Here is a 23,564-nt window from a genome sequence, read left to right as displayed (position 1 = left end):
AAGATTGAAACACAAAATGTTTTTAATTGTTGAAGGGATGTCAGGAGAGGATGTCCAGAGGGACTAGAAGGAAGATGAAAATGGACAGATGGAATGGGTGGATTGAAGTGTAGTGAAAGCAGAGATGATTTCGCTGCACATGAAAACCTTTCACAAAAACCTTGCACAGGTGGAGCAAAGAAGAAAAAGTTGGAGGAAAGAGGGAATACTTAAAGAGAGAATGAGGGTTGCCAGCACCAGAGAGGGTGCTGAGAAATATCTGGTGAGATTTACAGATCCCATGAAGAATAACCAGAGTAGAGACACCAGGATGTCTCCCTGATTATTGTGTCTTTGGGTGCTATTAGAGGGTCATGTAGTCCACATGACTATGCAGTGTCATAGAAAGGGCAAATCTTTAAGGGCCAAGCAGTGAGAATCAAAAAAGAGGATAGAACTGGAGATAACTAAACTAAGAGAAGGAAAAGAAGGCAGAGCTAATAAACTGATGCTACACAATGAAAGAAAATCTACTCATTATGAGAAACAGTTTTCTTTTTCCTTTATTTCAACTCTCTTCTTTCTCTTCATGATATTTGATCATTTCTTGTATTGTCAGTGCCTCCTTCTCATGGAAACTCTTTTCTATTTTACTTTAAGAAGATGCAGAGATTTGGGTTCTAATCATAATGACAAATTCATAGTATGTATTTTTTTTAAAATTCACGAGCACTGCAACAGGGTTTTATTTCCAACACATATGACAATGTGATGTATGCTATAAGTCTGAGACTAGGACCTGATTATTTACATTGAATTGCTGCTTCAACTTTTTTAAAAAAATTATATTTAAATATCAGCTACAGCAACAAACAGTGCAGTTTGTCTAGTGTTGAAGCGCAGAAGTGTGCTAATAAACAAATATAAAACACTCAAATACTATTTGAACAATATATTTACAGACACGGACACACACAGAGTGTACGCACAGTATGTCTACATGGCAACTGGGAGAATGCTTCCTGGCATTGATAGACAGACATGCACTAACTCAAGCAGAGCAAGCATGATAAAAATAGCAGTGCAGGTAGGGGGTGTCACCCACATATGTATCCAGAAGGTCTGGGCAGATTTGTACCTGGGATGGCTAACCAAGCAGCTGCTAGTAATACCACTGGCTGTACGGCTATGTTTAATGTGCTAGCTCAAGCAGAGCTGAATGTGGCTGTCTACCCATGCTGGGAAGCCTGCTCCCAGCTGCGGTGCAGGACATACCCACAGAGCACTCAGTTATGCCTCTGAAGAGGATGAGGCATGCTAGGGAGATAGGAGCTGACACTATTCAAATGATGGTACCTGGAGGTACTATGCCTTTGAGAGACATAATGGCTGGGGGGGGGCATGCGCTAGGCAGTGAGACTTGCTACACCTGGATGGCAGGTGTAATGAGTGCTGTCCCAGAATAGCTCTACCAGCATGCAAATGTGGAGAAGCTATGGCCCCACCCTTGCCATGGCCATACACATGCACACACCCTCTGAGCCTTTCCTGTTCCTAAAAAGAGCAGTGGCTGCTCTCACTTGCTCTTCCCAGTCCAGGTGTGTTGAGGTATGTACAAAAGGGCTTCTTGAAAGTGGCCTGCAGAGTACATAAAATGGCTTCTTTCATATTGCTCTAGAGATTCCAGCAGAATGGACAGAACTGTCAACTAGAAAAGTGTGAGTGAATGACTGGTTTGTTCTCTTTTCTCCTCCATTTATTGCAAGGGACACTTATTTTTAAAATCCTCCAACTCCTGTCTCCAATACAAGGCTCTCAGATCAAGACTAACAGCTTAGCTTAAAAAAAAAAGCATTTGTGTTCAATAATAAGTTGTTAAATCAATCCCACTATATAAATATAAACTTAAAATATTTTTCTGCATTATCTTGATTAGCCTCATATGCTATTATCTTCTAAAGTGATTACAGAAAGCATGGTTTAATATGGTTTTTCAAGTTGATGTTTTTATTAAACTCATCTCTCAGTTTCTTGTCATTATCCTGACTATAAAGGTATTTCCAGTGCTGATGAATAAGGTTTGTGTCTTGGCACCAAACTATTTTTTATTTAACACGAAGGAAGAGATAATAAACAAAGTGGTGGCCATCACTACAAATAACAATCCTGAATTAAAAGCTCCATAATGCTCTACATAGACCTTTGAAAAACTACAACAGGCTTCAGCTCCGAGTTCCTGGTATAGTGAGAAATAGTAATGCATTGCTTGTTTTGTTTTTTATTACATTCTCAAATCAATATAACTCAGTTAAAGGAAACAGAAAATATGCAGACCCAGGGTCAGAGAATACTTCAGTCGTCATAGTTATGAAGTGGACCCAAATCACTGAGGCGACCATACGGTCACCACCTCCCAAACCTTCTTTATAATGTTTGCAGAATAAAGTGGGGGAAGATAGCAAGAAGTTAATTAGACTTCAGCTGAACTAAGGATGAGACCAACAACTCAATTCTGAACTCGACTGTTTTTGTGGTTAACAAATATTTAGATGAACTTTTATGCCCATTACTTCATTTCCTCCACACTGCTTAGTTCCAGTTAGAAACAGAAGTGGAGATGCCAACACATGAATGTGCCTATTTGCACACAACTTCCAGTTTAATTATACAGATCCAAGCTGATCCAATAGCTTGGTTAAAAATACAAACTCTTAGGTGCTAATTCAAACTGAGCCTCCAAATCTTTTGTGCATCTCCCGTCATTAAGCTAAACCTCTGAAGTTTTGGATATTATACAATGATCCTTTCCAAAGTGCTGATATTCTGAGTTCCTGATGCTGGGAGATGCTTACTTCCCTCCCTGAAACCACAATGGGAAGCCACTGGGAACTGAAAGTGTTCCGTACCCTGCAAGATTGGGACCTTATTTTAGAGAGGACTCCAACGTTGTAACATTTAAATGGTACTTTTATTGTCTCCTATCAGATATCCTGCAGCATCTTTGCAAAGCCATGACATATCTGCTCACAGCTGTAAAAACATCCAAACAAATCTGATTTCCAAGCCAAAATAAATATTTCCTCACTAATAAAGCAGTGCTAGCAGCTGCTGCTTTTCCAGCTACTAGTAACATTCTATTTTTATACCTGATGCTGGCAGTGTTCCCCTAAAAACCAATGCGAGATGGGAGACGGTCAGACTGACCTGTGTGTGGATTGAGGAGGATACTGCCAGGTGGTATGCCTGCAGCTTCAAGTGGAAGTATAATATAGCTGGTGTTGCTTGGTGCTACCTGGCCACTCATCCCATTCTCTGTATAGGAAACATTGCCTGAAGGGCTGGCTGTCACCCCAGGGACAATGGATGCACTTTGGAGAGGCTGATGTGTTCGCGACAGTGATCCTGAGGAGCCAGCGCTGCTGGAAGACTCTGAACCTGAAAGAGATAGAGAATCTCAGCTATAAAAGAAGCCAGGCACTCCATTCAAGATATTACATACATGGAATAAAACATTTTAAATATGGAATGCATTTACTACATAGCCAGCCCTCTATCCCATCAGACTGTAACTGTTCCTTTTGTTTTTCTCTTCAGGAAGCTCAGTTTTAAGCAAGACTATTGTTTTAACCAACCTACAAAAAGCCGTTTCCCCCCTGGAAAGTCCCTGCTCTACAAAAAAAAAAAAAAACAACAGAACATATACTTTATGATTTGCGTTACAGTCATGTTTATTCATCCTACATAATAGGCACACACATACTGCCCAAAAAGACAAAGTTTACAATTCCATAAGGAAGAACACAAAGACACAGCATCTGAATCCACAGTCTACTAACTGGTTAGGTGTACCACTCTTCGATATTCACTACTACATACAGTTACAATTACAGCAACTTATTTGCTTTTTCAGTACCTAGTCTATTAAAAAGCTTCAAGCCAATACAAATGTGGTAAACACTGTCCAGTGGCTAGAGTGCAGATGTTTTAAAAATTGACAAAGTTCTGAATGCAACTGTCCAGTCTTCTAAGATTTTACTTGGACAATTTTCCAACATTTTGATGCAACGAACTTATGAAACCTTCACAAATAAATGTGGATGTGCAACTTTTCACTCTAAAAAGGAAGGAAGGAAAGAACTCAAGATTATGTTCCATCAGCGTTTTCCTTCTATACAGCCTTTACATTTGAGATCAATCATGTAGTTTTAGTAATAGGTTCCATAACCTCTCTGAATCATTTTCAATTTTGTTCTTGTCTGGATCCATTTCTTTGTTGGGAATTAGATCAAGCCAGATTTTCACTGAAACTGCAGCAGTGGTAGCAACAAAGTGTAATCTGCCAAATCTTCCTGCAGTAGCTTTTGTGAATATAGGACACCTTTGTAGAGTTTCCTGTTGTGTAAAATCTGAGCTATGTTTTCATCAAGGTCATCTTCATCCTCATGAAAAGTTTCAACATACATAACAATGCAAACAAACAAACAAAAAATCTTTCTGAAAATTCTACTGAATGCCATTGGACTGCAGGGACACAAAACCTCCCTTTTCAATCAATCAATCAATCAATCAGCCAACCAACCAACCAAGAGGCTAATGGAGATTGCAGAAGAATTCCTGAGTTTCCACAATGTGTTCTGAGACTGTGCTACCTATTTCTTTTTCTTTTCCAACAGAAGTTTATAGAGTGTGTTGAAACACTGTACCTCAGAAATGTAGACCTTTACTCCTGAGAAGTTGTTTCGCTTTATAATTTTGCCTGTACAAATGGCAGAGACCTCCTTGGACAGATGCATTCCTGGATAGCAAGTTCAGCAACTTGAACACAATATTCTGCTTGTTTAGGTTTTTTCAGATGTATAATCAATAGCATTAAGTAGGAATGTATTTTTCTCTGCATGGAATATGTAGCAATGATCTTTTCCCATGTTTAACGAGCCACCTTATATTAATTTCAATGTTGATTGTTTTAAGTCTTTGCTTTACTTTTTTTCCCTCTTTTTCTTCACTTGCAGGATCTTATAATGGACCTGTAATGTGAAATCTCTGGGGAGACCTATATCAAGGACAAAGTGAATCAAGAGTTTTCTTTATTATTACTAATAAACATTTAAGTAATGCCCACAGGCCTTAATTCTTCACATTGCTCATTTTGTGCTACACTGAAGGCAATATGGACAGCGTAAAAGAAGATTGCAACTTTTTTTATGAAGTTCAGGTCTTTGTCTTTCAGATGTTTTTCTGGAATAATCACAGATTGATCTTTTCCATTTTTTGAGTGTTGAAGAATAAATAGACAGCGCTCCTGAATTAAGCTGATATCGAAGAACTGCTGTAAGGCTTGGAACAAGCACTTACGTTATCATCACTGCTACATTTCAATTATGGTGATGGTATTTAAATTGGCTCTCTTGCAGGATCATCAGTGATCTGCTCTTCTACATCAATACACAGTTTCATTCAGTGGCACAGCTGATCTTGAAGAAACAAACAAAATTTCTGAACCTTGGTGAAGAGCACAAATTCATTCCAAAATTTGTATTTAACAACTCTTGAGTATATTTACATTATACTATTTTCTTTATTTCATCACTACAAAGACTTATTTCCTACCATTTCATTCAACTCTAACCATCTTGAGTCAGTTTAATTCAAACAGTGACGTCTGATAACGAATAAAAACCATTTCCTTTTTGCTGAATTGATCAGTAGTTTTCACAGTTACTACAGTTAGAATGATAAACAACCATCTCGTAAATTAATCATTCTGAAGACTGGAAAAATAAGACTAAATTAGCCAACGTTAGGTGGAATCATGTTATCAGATGACCTGCCCATCTTCCAGAAATTTTGAGATTCAAGCAAACCAGAACCTATTGATCCACAAGTCCAACCACTCCCTTCTCTTCATTAGTTAATGGTTGTTGACTCCATCACCAATGTCCCTCTTGCCAAACATCAATGACTCCATCTTTTCACAATTCCCCTTTATGCTTTCTAAAACCTTTTTACTGTTTCATAATAGGCATAACAAAAACCTAGATGTACCCATCACCTCCTTATTAACATATATTTGGATTAATTATGCTCCTATAAATACCTCACAATGATATCCAAGTTAAAAAAGTGATGGTGATGGGGAAGAAACAGGAAAAAAATCTAGTGATTTGATTTTTTTTTGGGGTGTCAGGGGAAGTCTGAGGAGAACATCTCCCCCCCCCAGCTTTCTCCACAAACCTTGTTTTAAATAACCTACACAATGAGGTCACTTTCCTTGGGTGACTATTTCACAATCCATTAGATCTTACTATCTGAACTTTTTCCCCTCCCATGATATTCAACTTAAATTTCCTTTGCTTGATTTCATCTCTGTGTTCCTAAATTTACCTCTTGGATAAGCCCAATTAATTCTTCTACCTCCTTGTTGTTTACATCCTTCAAAGGTATCTCGATAAACAGTGAAAAATACTCCCTTCCTTACCAGCTGGCCCATATAATTATCCACTCATCACTTGCCCTAGGGGCCAATTTCTCAGCAGCGGCACACTGTTCATCATTTTTGTAAGTACCATCCTCTTAGATGCAGTTTCACAGTATCAAAAATATTAATTGCTAGTTTTAAAAATCTGTTTCACCTAACCATCTTTCATTTTTATATAGCTTTTATCAGTTTAGTATTTAAATGCTGATGTGAAAGGGATACCTGTCCACAGCTTGCATTTCTGGAAAGAGGGATGATGCTTCAGCAGGGTAGGCTTGCACGTGCCCACACATCTACATTCACAAGTTTATTAGGGAAAACATTTACCAGATCACCTTGACTCGAGCAAATCATAAAGGAGCAGAAAACTGGTTCTAAAACTAGGCTCCTAAATCATAATTTACAGGATTCTTTATCAAAAAGGTTAATGTTTTTAAATGCCTGCAGCACAGAATACATTTGCCCTGCAGGATGACTAAAGAGCGCTCAACACCCTGAATTTGATTTTTGATCCCAGTTATAACAGTAGAAGTCTGAAGTAACTCCAGTGAAGTTAATTGGCACTACAGATTTATATTAAATGTAACTGTGATTGGAATATGACCAACTGTTTGTAAACAGGGGAAAAAATAGGTTTCAACCAGTGTTCACACTGCACTAGTGTAAAATGGAAACTTTGTACCATAAAGAAGGAAGCTAAAGATGTATTTGGTTTATGGCTTTCCATTAATAGACAATTCTTGCTTAGTCAATATGATAGATGTATCTATCTGTAATGCATGTTTTGTCTTCTTTTATAATGACAAATAAAAATGATTGTAAACAGTAAGCAAAAAGGCTGTCATTTTGCCATCATGAGCTTGGGTGGGAACTGAATAGGTATATCCATGAGACACACAGCCACATGCAAGGACATCCATTTCATTATAAATATGCATACTTAGACAACGCTGATAAAGAAGTCACTTATATCACAGAAGTCTAAACCAAAAGAAAATGTTGATGATGTCATAAATTTCAGGAATGCGGCTTGAGTAATTTGTTGAATTATTAACTCCCCATCCCTGACCTCAGTATTGATTGATAGCTCTAATAATTGCATCTCGTTACATACATTATGCTTCATAATACACAAGCAACAGGTAACATGGTATTTGCAACATATAAACTGTGCTTTGAAATTAAAATTGTTTGGTTTTGTTTTTTTTTAGCAAGTGTCACGAGCACAGTATGTAATAAACAGTATAAAGGAAAGCCAGCCATGTGATGGATTTAGAGCAGCTCGTTTTGTTCTGAAAGTACAGCATCATTTCTCTGCTGACTTCGCTCCCCCCCCCCCAGTGAAGCATAGAGAAGGGCACATTCTGTGTCCTGTCTAAGGTCGGACAGAATGTCTGGAGTGATACAGAAGAGAGAGTAATAGAAATGCCAGAAGGGACCATCAAATCTTCTAGTTTGACCTCCTGTATGTCACAAACCACTAAACACCACCCAGTCAACCCCACACCAAGCCAATAATCAGAAGTTAGACCAACAACCACCCTCAGGACACTAAACTATTGTGTTGGCTGGTACTGTACTGCTGCATATTTTCTCAAATGATCTCAGACCACACACTGGATTTAATTGAGATCTTGATATTTTCCCAATTAAAGTTATTTGGTTGATAACACTGCTATGGCACCAGGATGACTGTCCTGTGTTTGCAGCCTTGCTTTACAGTTATCAATCCCTTGATCTTTTATCTGTTTTTAGGTGATGATGAACTGTGTGACCTACCATTGAGTGCAAGCTGGCCTCATGTATGTTGTACATAAGTGAAAATGTGTTAACTGTGATCTGAATAAAAGCACAAAGTAAAACCCTGAATATTTGCTGAACAACAACATTTACCTGTACAGCAGTACTACTAGGATTCCCTATAATTAGATTACAGAATGCTGAAAATGCCCTGGCAAATGTAACTACTTCAAGTGGTAAAAGTAAAGGTTTGACCAGCATCTACTGTAACCTAGAAGCTTGTCAATATGCGAATAGTGCATGGAGGCCCTGACAGCTTCATGAATCCACATAGTGTGGTTTGGGGATGAGATAGCAACATACTACAGTGGATTTTTCCATTTTTTGGACTGTACATTCGCAGCTGCCATATTGCCATAAGATAAAACTCATTGACAACATCTAAATCTTTTTTCCCCCTAGCCTTATTTCCCCCCTGCCTTCCTCTGGGTGACTGACAGCTTCACTTTACATCCTGGTTTTGAAAATGTGAGTTTGTTTTGACATCGAGTATTGCTCTTTTCCCCCCTTTTCTTTTATGTAGTTTCGTTCTGCCTCTTCTGTGACTTGACAAGCTTTCAAACTGAAACATTTAAATTAAAAAAAAAAAAAAAAAAAAAAAAAAAAACCCTCCAAAGCACTTACAATCTCTAATCTCTCTGCAAAGAACATGGTATTTTAATATTACAGAAGTGTTTTAAATGCATTGTAAGAGCTGTCATTCGAAAGTGGGGGTTTAGTGAATACATAGTGCAGATATATTTAAAATTATTAGAGCTCTTCAGGGATTTTGTTTTTGTAAGTGCATCATTTGATATGCTTGATTTCAGAACCATACAGACTTTTTCAACTATTAAATCTTCTGCAGTTAGCATGGATCCAAATCCTCCAAACTGGATTTCCCTGACTCTGTGCAAGCATTTTGTATCTTTGCAGTGTACTGCAGCAGAGAAATGCAGTCAATATGGAACTGTACTACAGAATACCCTGAGCTGCTGTGCCTCTTTATTAAGTTATGCATATTGGGCTTGATTCTGAAAAGATGCAATGATCTACTAAAGTCCTTGGCACTATGACAATTCATACCGGCTGAGGATCAGGCCCACAATATATTGTGCGCAGCACTATACAATGCATTTATCATTCATACAGGTGGAGAATAGGGGGAGAATTTTCAAAGTCATTTGAGCACTATTGGAGCCATGCAGTTTCCACAATGCTATCTACATATATGAGACCATGTAGAGCCAGATACTATATGGATATGTATGACTATATGCATAGATTCTCTCTAGATATGCGTGACTATATAGGGCCAGATTCCGAGGTCTTGATACAGGTTATACTCACTTCTTAATTCAGTCGGATTTTACCAAGAGAAGGGCAGAGAAAAATTGAACAAAGATCTCAGGATCTGCCCCATAAAAAGCACAGCCTTCATCTGCCACAAGTTTTAAAAGATACCTGAAACCAGGGCTTATAAAAATTTCTTTCAGGCTCCCACCCAACTTTGTGACCAGCAAGATTTAAAAAGACTGCATTCAAACTAGTGTTGCTCCTTTAAAGCTGACAGACATGGCCAAATATTCACTGCACTTTGGACCTGGAGATGTTAGAATGCAGACTCCTTCTAATGGTCAGCTGCGCTTCCTGACAGATCTCCACTGTGCTCCTGGACATGGCACCTGAAGTGCAGCAAAGAATATAGTACAATCCCAGGGAAGATAAGTGAGATTTGGCTAACCGAGGTTTGATGAATTGGGGTAAATTAACTAATGTCTGTAAAGCACTCTGAAGCTGAAAAGCACTAAGTGCTAACTATTGATTATCACTGGGGTTGTACTGTATGTATCAAATGACCCAAACTGAGGAAGGAATCTGATGGACTGATTATTTATTTTACACACTTATACATAAATACAAAATATATAAAAGAGTTAAATGACATGGTTTGGAATGATGTAGATCAATACACCATGACTCACCCTCAAGTTAATATATCCGTAAAAGGTAAACACAAAAGCAGGAGAAAAAAATTCTCAAATTGTCATTTAGTTGGAGCTACAATATAAAATGAAAAGACTTCAGAATCCAAAATTTGCATTAGCTTTCATTACACTAGAAGATTCAACCTGAGTAAGGCAGACTGGCAGCAGACTATCTGCAGAGGCTCCATTGTGAGAAGTAGATGGCCATTTTAGAAGTCTACATTTCTGAAAAAGAGGTTTGGATTTTTGAGTGGAGCTGCGTTTTACAAAGTTCAAAGCTCTGTGCAATACAAGAAAAGAATGTGTTTTCTTTGCCAGAAAGGTCTACCATCTTCCAGTCCACTGCAATTGCATACAATCTGCAAGAAGAATATGCACAAATGTTGTGCCATGAAGAACAATGAATAAACAAATTCACTTTCCATAGGTTTCTCACCCCAGGATATCAGTATTGTGTATTTTGTGTCTTGCCTTCTTGCCCAGATTGCCGTAGCAACAGGGCTTAGCTTGTTGCCATAGTAACAGAGTTAGACCAGTGTTTCTCAACCTTTTAAGTAGCAAGTACCCTAACTTCTGAAAATTTGAATAAGTATCCCAACACTCAATTTTCCACAGGATTTTATATTTACAGACTAATGTGAGCCATATGTTGGAAGAAGGGCTGAGTATATAAGGCCATGATATGACAGATGTCAGATCTAGTGTGGATAGGGTTACCACCTTTACACCAGGGGTACACAACTCAAGTATATACCTGGGCTAGAGGTGATGTTGGCCAAAGCTAAGAGGCTTTGAGTGGCATGCCAATGCTGGGGAATATAAAGCTCCGTGCCAATTTTTTTTGCCATAGATTTGAGAGGAGGAAGGGGTGAGAGAGAGACAGGGAAGGAGGGTAATTGGTGAAATCTGGGGCTGTCATAGTTGTCAATTTCACAGCTCAGCTAGAACAGTGTAATTGACAAGTTTTCTGGGCACTGGGCTTTCAGCCAGGAAGGGGGGCTGCCACCTGGGCAAGTTGCAAGTGGCTGCCACCTGGCTGCCAGCTCAGGAGGTGGGCAACTGCCACTCAATCCGAGCTGGAGCAGAGGAGGTTTCCATGCCAGCTTGGACCCGGGGATGTGGGCAAGCGGCTGCTGCCCATCTTCAAGCTGAGGCGCTGGAGGCTGTCCCTTGGCTCGGAGCCAGGGAGCAGGTGGCTGCCAGCCAGCTGCAAGCCCAGCTCGCAAGATGCAGGAGGCTGCCACCGGGCTCCCACCTGGGAGATGGGACCCGGCAGGAAGCAGGGGGCTGCTGCCTGCCTCCCTCAGAAGCTAATGGCTACCACCTGCCTTCCCAGCTGGGAGCTGTGACCGGATGGGAAGTGGGCTGCTGCCGCCTGCCTCACATTCACTCTGTTTTTCCCTGGATACACCCTGCCTGTGTCTCAGGTACCCGCAGGTACTATGAGTTAGATTATTAGGGGATAGCTCAGCCAATCCTGGCTGGTTTTAGTGTAATTCAATAAAGACTTTTCATGGGTTTGCATCTCTGTGTGTTCTGTGCTGATTTGCCTCCGGATACAAGTACTTTCCAAGGATTTAACATAACAATCAGGATCGTTATTCATGTTTAAAAATTAAACACTGTAGATCCAGCTACAACAATATATAGGCATGCAAGTACATACACAGTACTTGCAGTAAGTACATACCCATAATTCATAATACACAATGGCTGCAGACAAACACAATCATACTTATTTCTCATGGCAGAGAGAAAAGCATTGTGAACCCAACACAGCAATAGCTACCTGTTTTAGACAGTTTGCCGGTACTCCTGTTACTTGATGAGCTATCTCCTCTTGTCAAAACAGTTATTCCACCAAAACTTGCTGTCTTTGTTATGGCTGGCTTCAAATTGCGATTGGAGCTGTCTGAGTCTGTGCTGCTCCATGGCCTCTGGTGGTCTGTCCATTTCATTTCGTTCTCTGTGCTGCTTTGCCGGCTGCCAGATGCCTTCCCTGTGCTATCTCTGTTACCCCTAGAGCACCATCAAAAAAACAAAGATGTATAAAAATGACAAACATATTGGCCGAATTCTGCTCTTGGTCACAATGGTGTAACACTGGAGTAAATCCATTCAAGTCAATGGGGTGATTCTGGATTTACGAGTCTAATTGAAAATGGAACCTGGCCCAAACACTCATACCTATTCAACATATAAACACTGCCATACCTTTTTCTGTATATAAAACTTATCATTGTTCCCTCACTCTCTCTCACACTCTCTCTCACACTCTCTCTCACTCACACACACACACACACACACACACACACACACACACACAAAAGCATATACATCAGAAGAATTACACATGCATCTGACAAAGGTTTTACATAAGAAGTGCTAGCCTTCTTCATGGACTCTGAATTGCAGGGGGGGAAATGGAGGTGATTTATCATATTGAGAGGTCCAGCAGCTGAATGCATAATTATCTTCCCCTTACATTACCACATTGTGAACACACAACAAAAAATAAATGATGTACATGAAAAACTGAAAAGCAAAATTATAAAATTACAAAAGCTACAGTGCAATCTTTTGGGTTCAAACTCTGAGCAAAACTATCCTTTCAGTTCTGCAATATTCTGCTCTCTCTGAATGTGTAGAATTCCCATTGACTCATACTCTTGTATGGACTTTAGGAATCCATCATGCAGGTCTAAGAGAATACTGCTCTGTAGTACCTGTAGGGGAAAAATGGCAAAAAGTAAACCCATTTTTAAAACCCTGCCTGATGCTGTGAGATACTGAATATTGTCAGCTCACAACTTCATGGGAACTGAGGGCATTTGTCATGATTTGGTATCTTACAGGATCGGGACTTTAATGTCTGAAAAATGACAGTTCTCAACCTAAACTCTCCTCAAAAACAAAACAACCTGTGAGAGAAAACACAAATCTGTCCAAAGTTGAAACAACTATATTGGAAAAACACTGCTCCGAATGATTCTCTAACACTGATGACAATACCACCATTCTCCCTGTCACTCAGACAAGACGGGAAGTAAGCATGATGGTGTGCTGTTTTCCCAGAGCCAAGGCATAAGACGTTACCCTAAGGCTTGTGAAGTCAGCGGGCAAGGATCCACCGGTGATGGTGCATATCAGCAGTAACCACACTGCTTCACGGGATACCTCACAGATTATAGATGACTTCAGGGAACTCAGAAGGGTGCTAAAGGAAAAGAACGTTCAAGTGATCTTCTTGGAGACTGTTTGCGTTCCATGAAGAAAAGAAGACAGAAGACAAAAGATTCTATAACTGAACTGCTGGCTAGACAAATGCTGTAAGGCAGAGGGTTTTGGTTTTGTGAAACATTGCTCCACCTTCTACATGGAGAGGGGCTGTACAGTTTGGATGCCCTCCACCTCACCAGAAGAGGAACTTTTATACAGATAAATTCAACTTAGTTGATCTTACTGAAACCTGGTGGGAAGATCTGCATGATTGGAATATTAAAATCACTGGCTATAACCAATTTAAGAAGGAACATATGAGCAAAAGGGATGTGGGAATGGCACTCTATGTTAAAATGACATTATTTATTTCCAAGTTACTGACAACTCAGAAACAAATTATCTTGAATGCTTATGGATCAATATTATTTAAAAAAAAAAAAAAAAAAAAAAAGAGTACTAATAGGTGTCTGTTACACACCACCAAATCACATTAAAGAATAGGACAACCATCTCCTTATCCACCTATCTATAATGAGTACAAAAAAAAAAATCTGCGTGATCATAGGGGACTTTGATTTGAATGACATATGCTGCAGGTCTTAGGCTGCAAGCACTAAAATATCTTTGGAATTTCAAAATTTTATAGATGATGATTTCCTAACTCAGAAAGTGTTGCATCCAGAATGGGGAAATTCTATATCAGACCTCATCTTGACAGACAAAGAGGAACTGATCACAAAACAAAAAATTAGTGGTAGCTTACCTACAAGTGATCATGACTTGATCACATTGATAAACGTACAAAGAGAATAAAGTCTAAACCAGTTATGTGTACGTACACACACACACACACACACACACACACACACACGGTGCTTTAAAAGGGTTAATTTCACAAATTTGAAAACAATTATGAACCAGATCAGTTGGGAGACAGAATTTAAACAGAAAATTGTGACTGATAATTGGGAACTGTTCAGAAACATTTTACTAGATGCACAAAAATCCATAATCCCACAACTGAGAAAGAGGGCTTCAGTGCCCTTTGGTTCATAGGTTAAATACCTACCTGACTTAGAGGGAGAGTGAAAGCAGCTATAACATATATAGCACATAGAATACAGGGAAGTTGATAGCAATGAATGTAAATCATTAGCTAGGAATTGTAGAAAAATGACAAGGGAAGCAAAAGGACATAAATAGAAATCTATGGCCAGCAGAGTTAAGGACACTAAAAAGAAGTATATTAGAAACAAAATGAATCCCAACAATGATATTTGTACATTACTAGATGGAAATGGCAGAAGTATCAATAATAATGCAGAAAAGGCAGATGTGTTCAATAAATATTTCTGTTCTGTATTTGGAAAAAAGCAAAATGAGGTCATGTCATGTGATGATGGTGAAATACTTTCCATTCCAACAGTAAATAAGGAAGATGTTACACAGCAACTATTAAAGCTGAACATTTTAAAGTCAGCAGATCTGGATAACTTGAATTCAAGAGTTTTGAAAGACCTGGCTGATGAGTTCTCAGGACCATTAATGCTGATTTTCAATAAGTCTTGGAACATTGTGCAAATTTCTGAAGACTAGAAGAAAGTTAATGTTGTGCCAATATTTAAAGAGTAAATGGGATGACCTAGGTAATTACAGGTCTGTCACCCTGACACTGATCCCTGGCAAAATAGTGAAATAAATTATATGGGACATGCAAATCAACATGGGGTTTTGGAAAATAGATATTGTCAGACTAACAATTTCTTTTTTGATGAGATTACAAGTTTGGTTAATAAAAGTCCTAGTGTTGATATCATATATGTAAACTTCTGAAAGGCATTTGACTTGGTATTACGTGACACTTCGATTAAGAAACTAGAAAAATACAAAATTAACATGGCACTCATTAAATAGATTAATAACTGGCTAACTGAAAGGTAAACTGGGAATCATCATCTAGTGGGTGTCTCTCTACTGGTATCATGCAGTGATTTGTATCAATGATCTGGAAGAAGACATCAAATTATTACTGAGAAAGTTTGCAGATGACACAAGATTGGGGGGGGATGGTAAATAATGAAGAGGACAGGGTCACTGAGCGATCTGAATTGCTTGGTAAACTGGGCACAGACAAATAATATGCTTAATTTAATATGGCCATTATAAAGTCATACATCTAGGAACAAAGAATGTGGGTATTATAGGATGGGAGACTCTACCCTGAGAATTAGTGACCCTGAAAAGGGCTTGAGGATCACAATGGATAATCAGCTGAACATGAGCACTCAGTGCGATGCTGTGGTCAAAAGGGCCAAAGCCATTCTTGGATGTATAAACAGGGCAATACTGAGTAGAATTAGGGAGGTTATATTACCTCTGTATTTGGTATGCATTGATGCAACTGTAACTAGAATACTCTGTCCAGTTTTGGTACCCACAATTTGAGAAGGATGTTGATAAATTGAAGAGGGTTCAAAGAAGAGCCACAAGAATGATTAAAGGATTGAAAATCATGCCTTATAGTGATAGATTCAAGAAGCTGAATCTGTTTAGTTAAACGAAGAGAAGGTTTTGGAGTGACTTGATCACTTTCTATAAACACCTACTTGAGGTGCAGAAGTTTGATAATAAATGGCTCAATTTATCAGAGAAAGGTATAATAACAAGTTATAAGTTGTTGAAGTTGAAGCTTGATGTACGTAGACTGGAAATAAGGCTCACATTTTTAACAGTGAAGGTAATTAATCACTGCAATAATCTACCAAGAGCTGCAATAGATTGTCTATCACAGGAACATTTTAAATCAAGACTAGATGTTTTCTCTACAAAACATGCTCTAGTTCATAAAGGAATTAATTCAGGGAAGTTCGGTGGCTTGTGTTATCCAGGAGGTCTGATCAGATGATCTCAGTGGTCCCTTCTTGTTTTATAATCTACAGCCTATGAATTTGAGGATTATTTTTGACTCCTCCCTTTCCCTTGGGCTCACATATACAGGCTATACCCAAATCCTGTCCTTTCTTCCTCCTCAACATCTCCACGAGCGGTCCTACTCTGCATATCCCAAACCTGCATTCCCATAATCAATTTCCTTATCAGGCATTTGTCATATCCTTCCTCTTACAGGCTTCTCAAATACACACACTGCCCCTCTTCAGTCCATATGACACCTGCTAACATCCTTCTGCTTGCCCACTGATTTGAACATGTCACTTCCCCCTGCAAACCCCTCCATCTGCTATTTAATAACATTTAAAACTTCCTGTCACAACCTTCAAAGCCATATAGAAATACTACCCTTCCTGACTCAGCCTCTCTTTTTTATTTCTTTATGTGCACCCAGTTACTATCACTGATGTTCCCACACATTTCCCAATCGGCAGCTTCTCACACAATCACAAACAGTCCTTCCCCTCCTTGAGGCCCACTACATATGATACAACCTCCCAGCATGGCTGCCACCCCAACCACATTTAACCTCCTCTTAAAGACAATCTTCTGCCATGCTGCTTACAGTGAATCACGGTATGTTGTTCCCTTTCCCTGGTCTATCTGTCTGTCCAATCTTTGACTGAGAATATCTTGGAGGTAGGAACTGCCTATTCTTGAATGGCTGGCTGCAAAGCATCCTGCACATTGTGGTTGCTAGTATAAACAAAAATAGTAATTCCAAGTACAAAATATGCTGAGAGCCAAAGGCTGAGAGCAGAATTTTGCTTATTATGAGTAGTTTACAAACTGCCTCCAAATGAAAAACAAAACGTTTTTACAGCTGTGTAAAAACTCAAAGCAAAATTGCCCACATTTGCATTATTGTGAGTTTCTGACCAGGTTTTTAAAAAATGTAATATTTTGCCATTTGACAACATTTTCCATATATGAAAAGGACAGGGTGGTTCATCATTGTTGTTTGGTGTTGGGTTTTTTGCTTCCAGCAAAAACAATGTCTGTTTTTCATTTAGAGAACCTGAGAGCTGTGTCATTGTGGACTGCATGTCAAAGATCCAGATTAATTTAGTGTATCACTTGGCCTTGATCAGAATCTTAAATAGATGTGATCAGCAATGTTTACTGTCAAGCTTTGGGAGACCAAACAATGGGAGAGCACAGAGGAAAGACCACACATGCGATAAAATTTTTAAAAAAGGAAAAGGTTTCAGAAGAAAAAATATTTTAAAAATGTAATGAGAAAGAAGAATATTTGGGCAAGCATTAGTTACTCAATCTGTTACATTCTTCTGCTTTATAAAACAATGTCCCTCTTGTATTTATGTTTTCATAGAAGAGAGAGAGAAATGGAGTACAACTGTACCCTGATTACCTGAAATCTCATTATCTGCAATGCTGAGTTATCCAAAATTCCTTTCTGTTCCCCAAATCCAGAACTGATTTAGAAACCAACATTAATTTCTATGAACCTCACGGTATCTCAACACTCTAGATGCTCCCCATCCCAAGATATTCAGATAATCAAGATTGGCCTGCACTGTGGGAAAAAGATAGTTTATCTATTGTCTGAGGCAACAGACCGTGGATCTGTCTATGATGAATCCACTGGCCACAATACCATTTCTTCCTTGGCCAGCTTATTCTACCTTCTCAACCTGCTGTGTGGGGATGTGTAGGAAGCCCCCAAAGACCTGCATAGGCTTTGCAAATCCTGCACTCTAAACAGCAAGGGTGCATACTAAATTGTGATAAACAAACATATACATTCCTACACACACTGTAAAGAAATAACAACATGTAGCTATCCATGTGTTATGTAGGCTAAGTCTTATATTTTCTATATTCTTTATTATTTTTGCATACTCAGTTTGAGACACTTAGTAGTAAGGGTCTGATTTTCAGAGCTGTTCAGCACATGCACTCATCTCAATTAAAACTGGAGCTGAGGGTACTCACCACTCATGAAAATCAGTCCCTTACTAGATGTCTCAAACTGAGTACTTCAGCAAGGTGATAGGATCTTCTATTGTCCCACCATGTTGGCAGGTGTGGAAACTCTTTATGAAAATGTGGACTGACTGCTGTTGATTCACTGTGGAAGCCTGTTAACTCCACTAAGATATTAAGGAGTGGCTCTCTGGGAAGAGGGAACTAGCATCCAGAACTGAAAGATCACAGAAGAAAACCACAAAAATAGCACAGCTTGGGGGAAGAAGCATAGCACAAACTTTATGCAGTGCTACTTCTCTTTCATCTGGCAATAAAATAATCGCAAAAAATGGGTGAGTTTGGGTGCCAACCCAAAAGTGTGAGTGTGTGTACTCTTTATTACAGCAGAGTGGTCTTAGTCCATTCACAGACACCCTAAGATTCATGGACAATTTTGGAAATCTAGGCCTAATGTCCTGATCCAAAGCCCACTGAAGTCACTGGAAAGACTCCAACTGTATTCAGTGTCTTTTGGAGCAGGACTTTCCCAAAGTCACATATATAGTATGGATAAAACCAGGAAATAGAACTTAGGTGTCCTGACTACCGGTCCTGTGTCCATCAATCCTCTTCATACGTATACCTATATACCCACAGACCCACACCTATTAAGACACTGGTTTTCACCTGTGAGGACACGGATAAACACACAAGTGAAAGTTACTTGGAAACAAATTTTTAATAAAATAAGCTATACAAACCTAAACAGCTGTCTTTTCTTATGGGTGTCATTGCATATACTATTGTCTTCCAAGAGCCTACTGAAAATGAAAAGAAAGATTATGGAAACAGACCTGGGAGTTTTAATGATATATTCAACTTCATGTCTTTTATGTTAAATCCCATTTTTCTCCTTAACATCAACCTCTAGTTTTCTGTACCCATACTTAAAGAAATGGAGCTAAAGTCACTCCTATTTTGACCTCATTGGAGTTTCACCCAGGATGATTTTGTCCCATGAAAGTCTTTCTCTGATGCCAAATTGTGCCATAAAACACCTGCTAGTGAGAGTCTGGAAATCTTTTACCACTTCCTGATAATAAACAAATTGCAACTCTCAGAAGCCAAAGAAAAACACAGTTCTTTTATTTCCACAAGAAAATAAACCCAATTCAATGCACTATGCACGTGGTTAATTTTAAGAAGATGGTAAGTCCCACTGAAGTCACTGCAGCTTGAAGAAATGCTTCAGGTGAATTGATGAATAGAAATGATGTGAAGCACTTGTTTAAGGCCATGATTCAGCAAAGCAGTTAAACACTTTAAACAGTGCTTAACTTTATGCACATGTTTAATCTATTGACTCCATGTGCTTAAATTTAAGCATTTGTTTAAGTGTCTTACCTGGTCAAGAACTTCGGAAATACAGTTAGAAAAATAGTGTTTCTGAGGGAGGCATTAGAAATCATTATCTCATGGAACCTCATTAAAAATTAAGAGCCAAACTTTCAGCTGCCTAGCCTCCACTTGAGTATGCACCCCACCCTTTAAAAGTTAAAACATCTGTAAACATGCTTGAAAAAGTTGAACAAATGTGCAAATACCGGAGCTGATCAAGTTCACATGCATGTATGTGTTCAGTTTAATGAACACACAAGTGCAGGCCAGAGGATGAAGATCATACCCTAAGTGTATTTGATAGCAGTGAGGATGGATATACATAGTGCTTCTTTGGGATTTGCATTCACTCCTGCCCCACCCCAATGACAGCCAATTCCAGTACTTGAGATCTGTACAGAACAGTCTTTGGCCAACATAATCAAACATTCACAGTGAATTTCCTAGCATTTGGGACCAGAACCAAATCCTCACTTGGAGTACAAGGGTGCAGCTCCACTGACTTAAGCAGAGCTGTGCCCATTTATGGCAGCTAAGGATCTAGCCCTTCACCTGTGCTATACCTCCATTAAATACATATTGGGGTTTTTTGTTTCTTAAGTGTCAATGGGTTTGTCATCGCAAGACTATCCACAGGAGGCCATCATGCAGTATTCTAAAATTAGCATTGCCTCAAATAATAAAAGCAACAATTATTACTTCATTATTACTACACAGTAATAATAATGGTCCTGGTTTTCAGAAGTGCTGAGCACTCACAAGACGAAATGAAGTCAATGAAGGTGCTCATTACCTTGAAAATCAGATCCAATAGCAACAATGGAAACATTCCACATTTCTATAACACTTTATCCAATAACTTCAACATCCTTCATAGAGATTAACTAATTACTTTAAATTCTCTCTGCACTCCAGAGAGGTGGGTCATTAATAACAGATCATTACACTGACGTTTTGTTGTTTTAACCATCATTTGTTTAACCTAAAATTCAAAACCTTTGGAAAGAAGCAAGTAACATCTGATATGCTTTTATATCACTATGCACCTAAAGACAATCTAAGTGCAAATTCCGTTGAGGAGGGAAAGTCCTCAAATAAATTGGGTCACAAATTAACTCGACAGTATTTTCACTAGGATAAAATAAACTAGTGATATGCAAAATGAGACTAAACACAGCTACAATATATTTTATAAAACAATTTTTTTTTTTACCTGTTTTCCACAAAAAGGTTTTCCTGGGAGCAAACTGACTGAAAAATAAAAAAGAAGGATTGAACCAGACATTCTAGATATGCTTGATTGTGCCAATTTCTTGCTTGATTTTAGAATTATCTTCCCCGTTCAGGCTCAAGGGGATTTTAATTCATGCATCATTTGCATTTGTAGAAGACAAGAAGAGGGGAAAAAGTCAAGAATAAGATCACACCACTAAAATAATTCCCATGCATTACACTACATTACTTGCAAAGCGTCTGAGTTTTGAAACAAACTTAGACTTCTCAGTCTTGGGATCAGAAGAGGCCAGATGTATATAAAGTGCTGACATTTTGGAGGGAAACAAAAGCAGAAGGCTCCACTTGTCTGCCTACCAATAAAGTGACACCACAACACACAGCTCCAGGGGAGGAGGACAAAGGGGAGGAAAGCATGCACAATTGGTACAGTTCTGCAAGGGAATGGAAATGCTGTAAGACTTAGAAAACATTACATGATTTAATTTCACAAACCGAGAGGAAACAAATGTACCTGATATTGAGAAATTTAAAAAAGCATTGTAAAAAAGTTCTCGGAGTATTTAGATTTTGGCCAAGGTGAGGGCGTAGTAAGAAATAAGTCCTACTGGCACATATGCAGTTCTTTTAACATTCCTTAATTTTTTATGTTGAGAAATGAAGCTGTGTTCAATTTCCCATGAATAATTCTCCCTTTGATTTTTTTCATTTCCCTCCTATTTCATGTTCATTACACCAAGCGCATAGTTGTTGCCACTGGACTATATATCCATGAGGTACTGAAAAAAAGATAGACAGTACTTCCACTGAATTTAAACAAAAGGAACAGGAGTGGACAAAAGGGTAGGCCAGGTTTTGAAAAATTTGCTCAGGACCGTTGCTGCTGTTTATGTCAAGCATATGGATAAATAAGCACCAAGGATTTACTTCCATAAAAATGGGACTTGGTTCATGGAATAATAGTATGACATCATCACGCATATCAAATTCTAATGCCATAGGAAGTGCACTTATTTAGTATGTTCCTATTTTCAACAGGACTGATTCATGACTTGCTGAAAGAACACTGGCTAAATGCCGATTTGTCTCCATTCCTGGGCTTCATCAAACACACAGGCCCAAATTCTCTACTGGCATAAACTGGGGTTAGGGTTATTGAAGCATTGTGCCAATTTCACCAGCAGAGAATTTGGCTCACAATTTATAACAATGCAGTTACTGTAGTCCCATTGTTGTCAAAGTTTATTGGGTGTGCTCAGTTTGGTGGCAAATGTATCCTACAGTTCTGTATTGTATCACTTGAGTAGCATGGACTTCCTGAGCAGGATTCCATGTAGGAGCCGAACTAAATGAGCAGGACTGATGGGGTGGATTGGTGGTGAGTTCTTTTCTCTTTAAGGCAAAGCCTCAACGTATTAAGGGTAAGATCTTCGCCCCACTGACTGAAGTCAATGACAAAACTCTCATTGACTTTAATAGGGCCAGGGTTCACCCAGGCTGAGAGCCTAGATGGAGTCACATGCCTTTTCGCTATGGATCACTATGTTCCTTTGCATAATTGCTGCACTCCCTCTTCTCCCATTCTTAAGATGCCCCTTCCCTAATATTAACAAACCTGTCAAACAGGTTGCCAAAAAGTACATTTTCCTCTCTTTCTAATGAAAATGAAAAGCAAGAGGCCTCTTATTCCAACTCTTAACAAAAATGGTTTTTCCATATGGATCGTAGATAGGATGGGTCAAATTTTCAGAGAGGCCTCACTTTGTCCTCCAACTGTGTACACACAAGTTTTGTGCACTAAACCACTTGAACGTGCAAATGAGCTTTTGCGTTATCAATCTGCTCATTTGTGCACACAGATGATTGCCTGAGCAAAGTTGTACACACCCACAGAGGTCATGTTTTGAAAAATTTGCTCAGGAGCGTTGTTGCTGTTCATGTCAGGCATAAGGATAAATAAGTACTAAGGATTTACATTTTATTTTAAAAATTGAGAGATGTCTGTTACCTCTTCAGTATCTTGAAGGGTATCAGTGTAATCTGCATTACAGCTTTATAGGCAGATTCAATGATAATTCCGTTCATCTTCCATGCTGCAGAAGCTGGCACAAGGCCATACAATTCCTGGAATATCCATTTTTCACAGCTGATGTGGGGCTCCATGGCACAGAAGACAGACACATTTTTATTATATTATCCTTATTATTAAAAATAAAAATGGCTAAAAAGCTTTGGGTAGCAATTTAGCTACTATGAGGTCAAGATTCACTTTCCTTTTCTGCAGTATCAATAACTCTCAATTTAAAGTACCAGGGAAAGCTAAAATAACCACAGCATAGCTTTTAAATCCACCTTGCTGTCAGCTATGGATTTTAGGGAAGTCAAAACAAATCTAGAAGGGGAAAAATGTAACACAGGATTATTTCCTCACTGCCGAAGGGCCCTATCTTGCAGTCTCTAGATACTCAAAACTTCCATTCAGGTTCTATGTGCAGCTGCTTGTCCTTCCTTCTGGAACAAATATTTTATCCATTCATTTGTAACCTTCTTTTTAGCAATCCTGCAATGTTTTGTCTCCAGCGAGTCATATACATCAGCTTTGACAGCCT

General features: G+C 38.8%; 1 protein-coding gene across 17 annotated transcripts in view; it reads right to left on the bottom strand.

Annotated features, from left to right (window-relative positions):
* The window catches only part of ARPP21 (cAMP regulated phosphoprotein 21), a 245,378-nt gene that overhangs the window by 68,025 nt on the left and 153,789 nt on the right, over window positions 1-23,564 (bottom strand). For 13 of the 17 annotated variants that reach the window (XR_010922124.1, XR_010922125.1, XR_010922126.1 and 10 more), the window contains 4 exons: window positions 20,936-20,973; window positions 19,086-19,145; window positions 12,014-12,243; window positions 3,184-3,414 (listed from right to left, as the gene is read on the bottom strand). Coding sequence is in view for 14 of the 17 variants with exons in the window: in XM_067560915.1 (XP_067417016.1) it covers window positions 3,184-3,414; window positions 12,014-12,243; window positions 19,086-19,145; window positions 20,936-20,973 (559 nt within the window). In the remaining 3 variants the exon portion in view is untranslated. The remainder of the gene's footprint in view (window positions 1-3,183; window positions 3,415-12,013; window positions 12,244-19,085; window positions 19,146-20,935; window positions 20,974-23,564) is intronic. The other 4 variants (XM_067560916.1, XM_067560918.1, XM_067560920.1 and 1 more) reach the window with 1 other exon arrangement.

This window comes from Emydura macquarii, unplaced genomic scaffold, assembly GCF_026122565.2.
Source record: "Emydura macquarii macquarii isolate MOO-44397 ecotype Brisbane River unplaced genomic scaffold, CSIRO-AGI_Emac_v2 contig_2321, whole genome shotgun sequence".
In the NCBI taxonomy this organism is placed as follows: Eukaryota; Metazoa; Chordata; order Testudines; family Chelidae; genus Emydura; species Emydura macquarii.
Note: the sequence above shows the minus strand (reverse complement) of the source record. Positions and strands in the feature narration are given on the sequence as shown.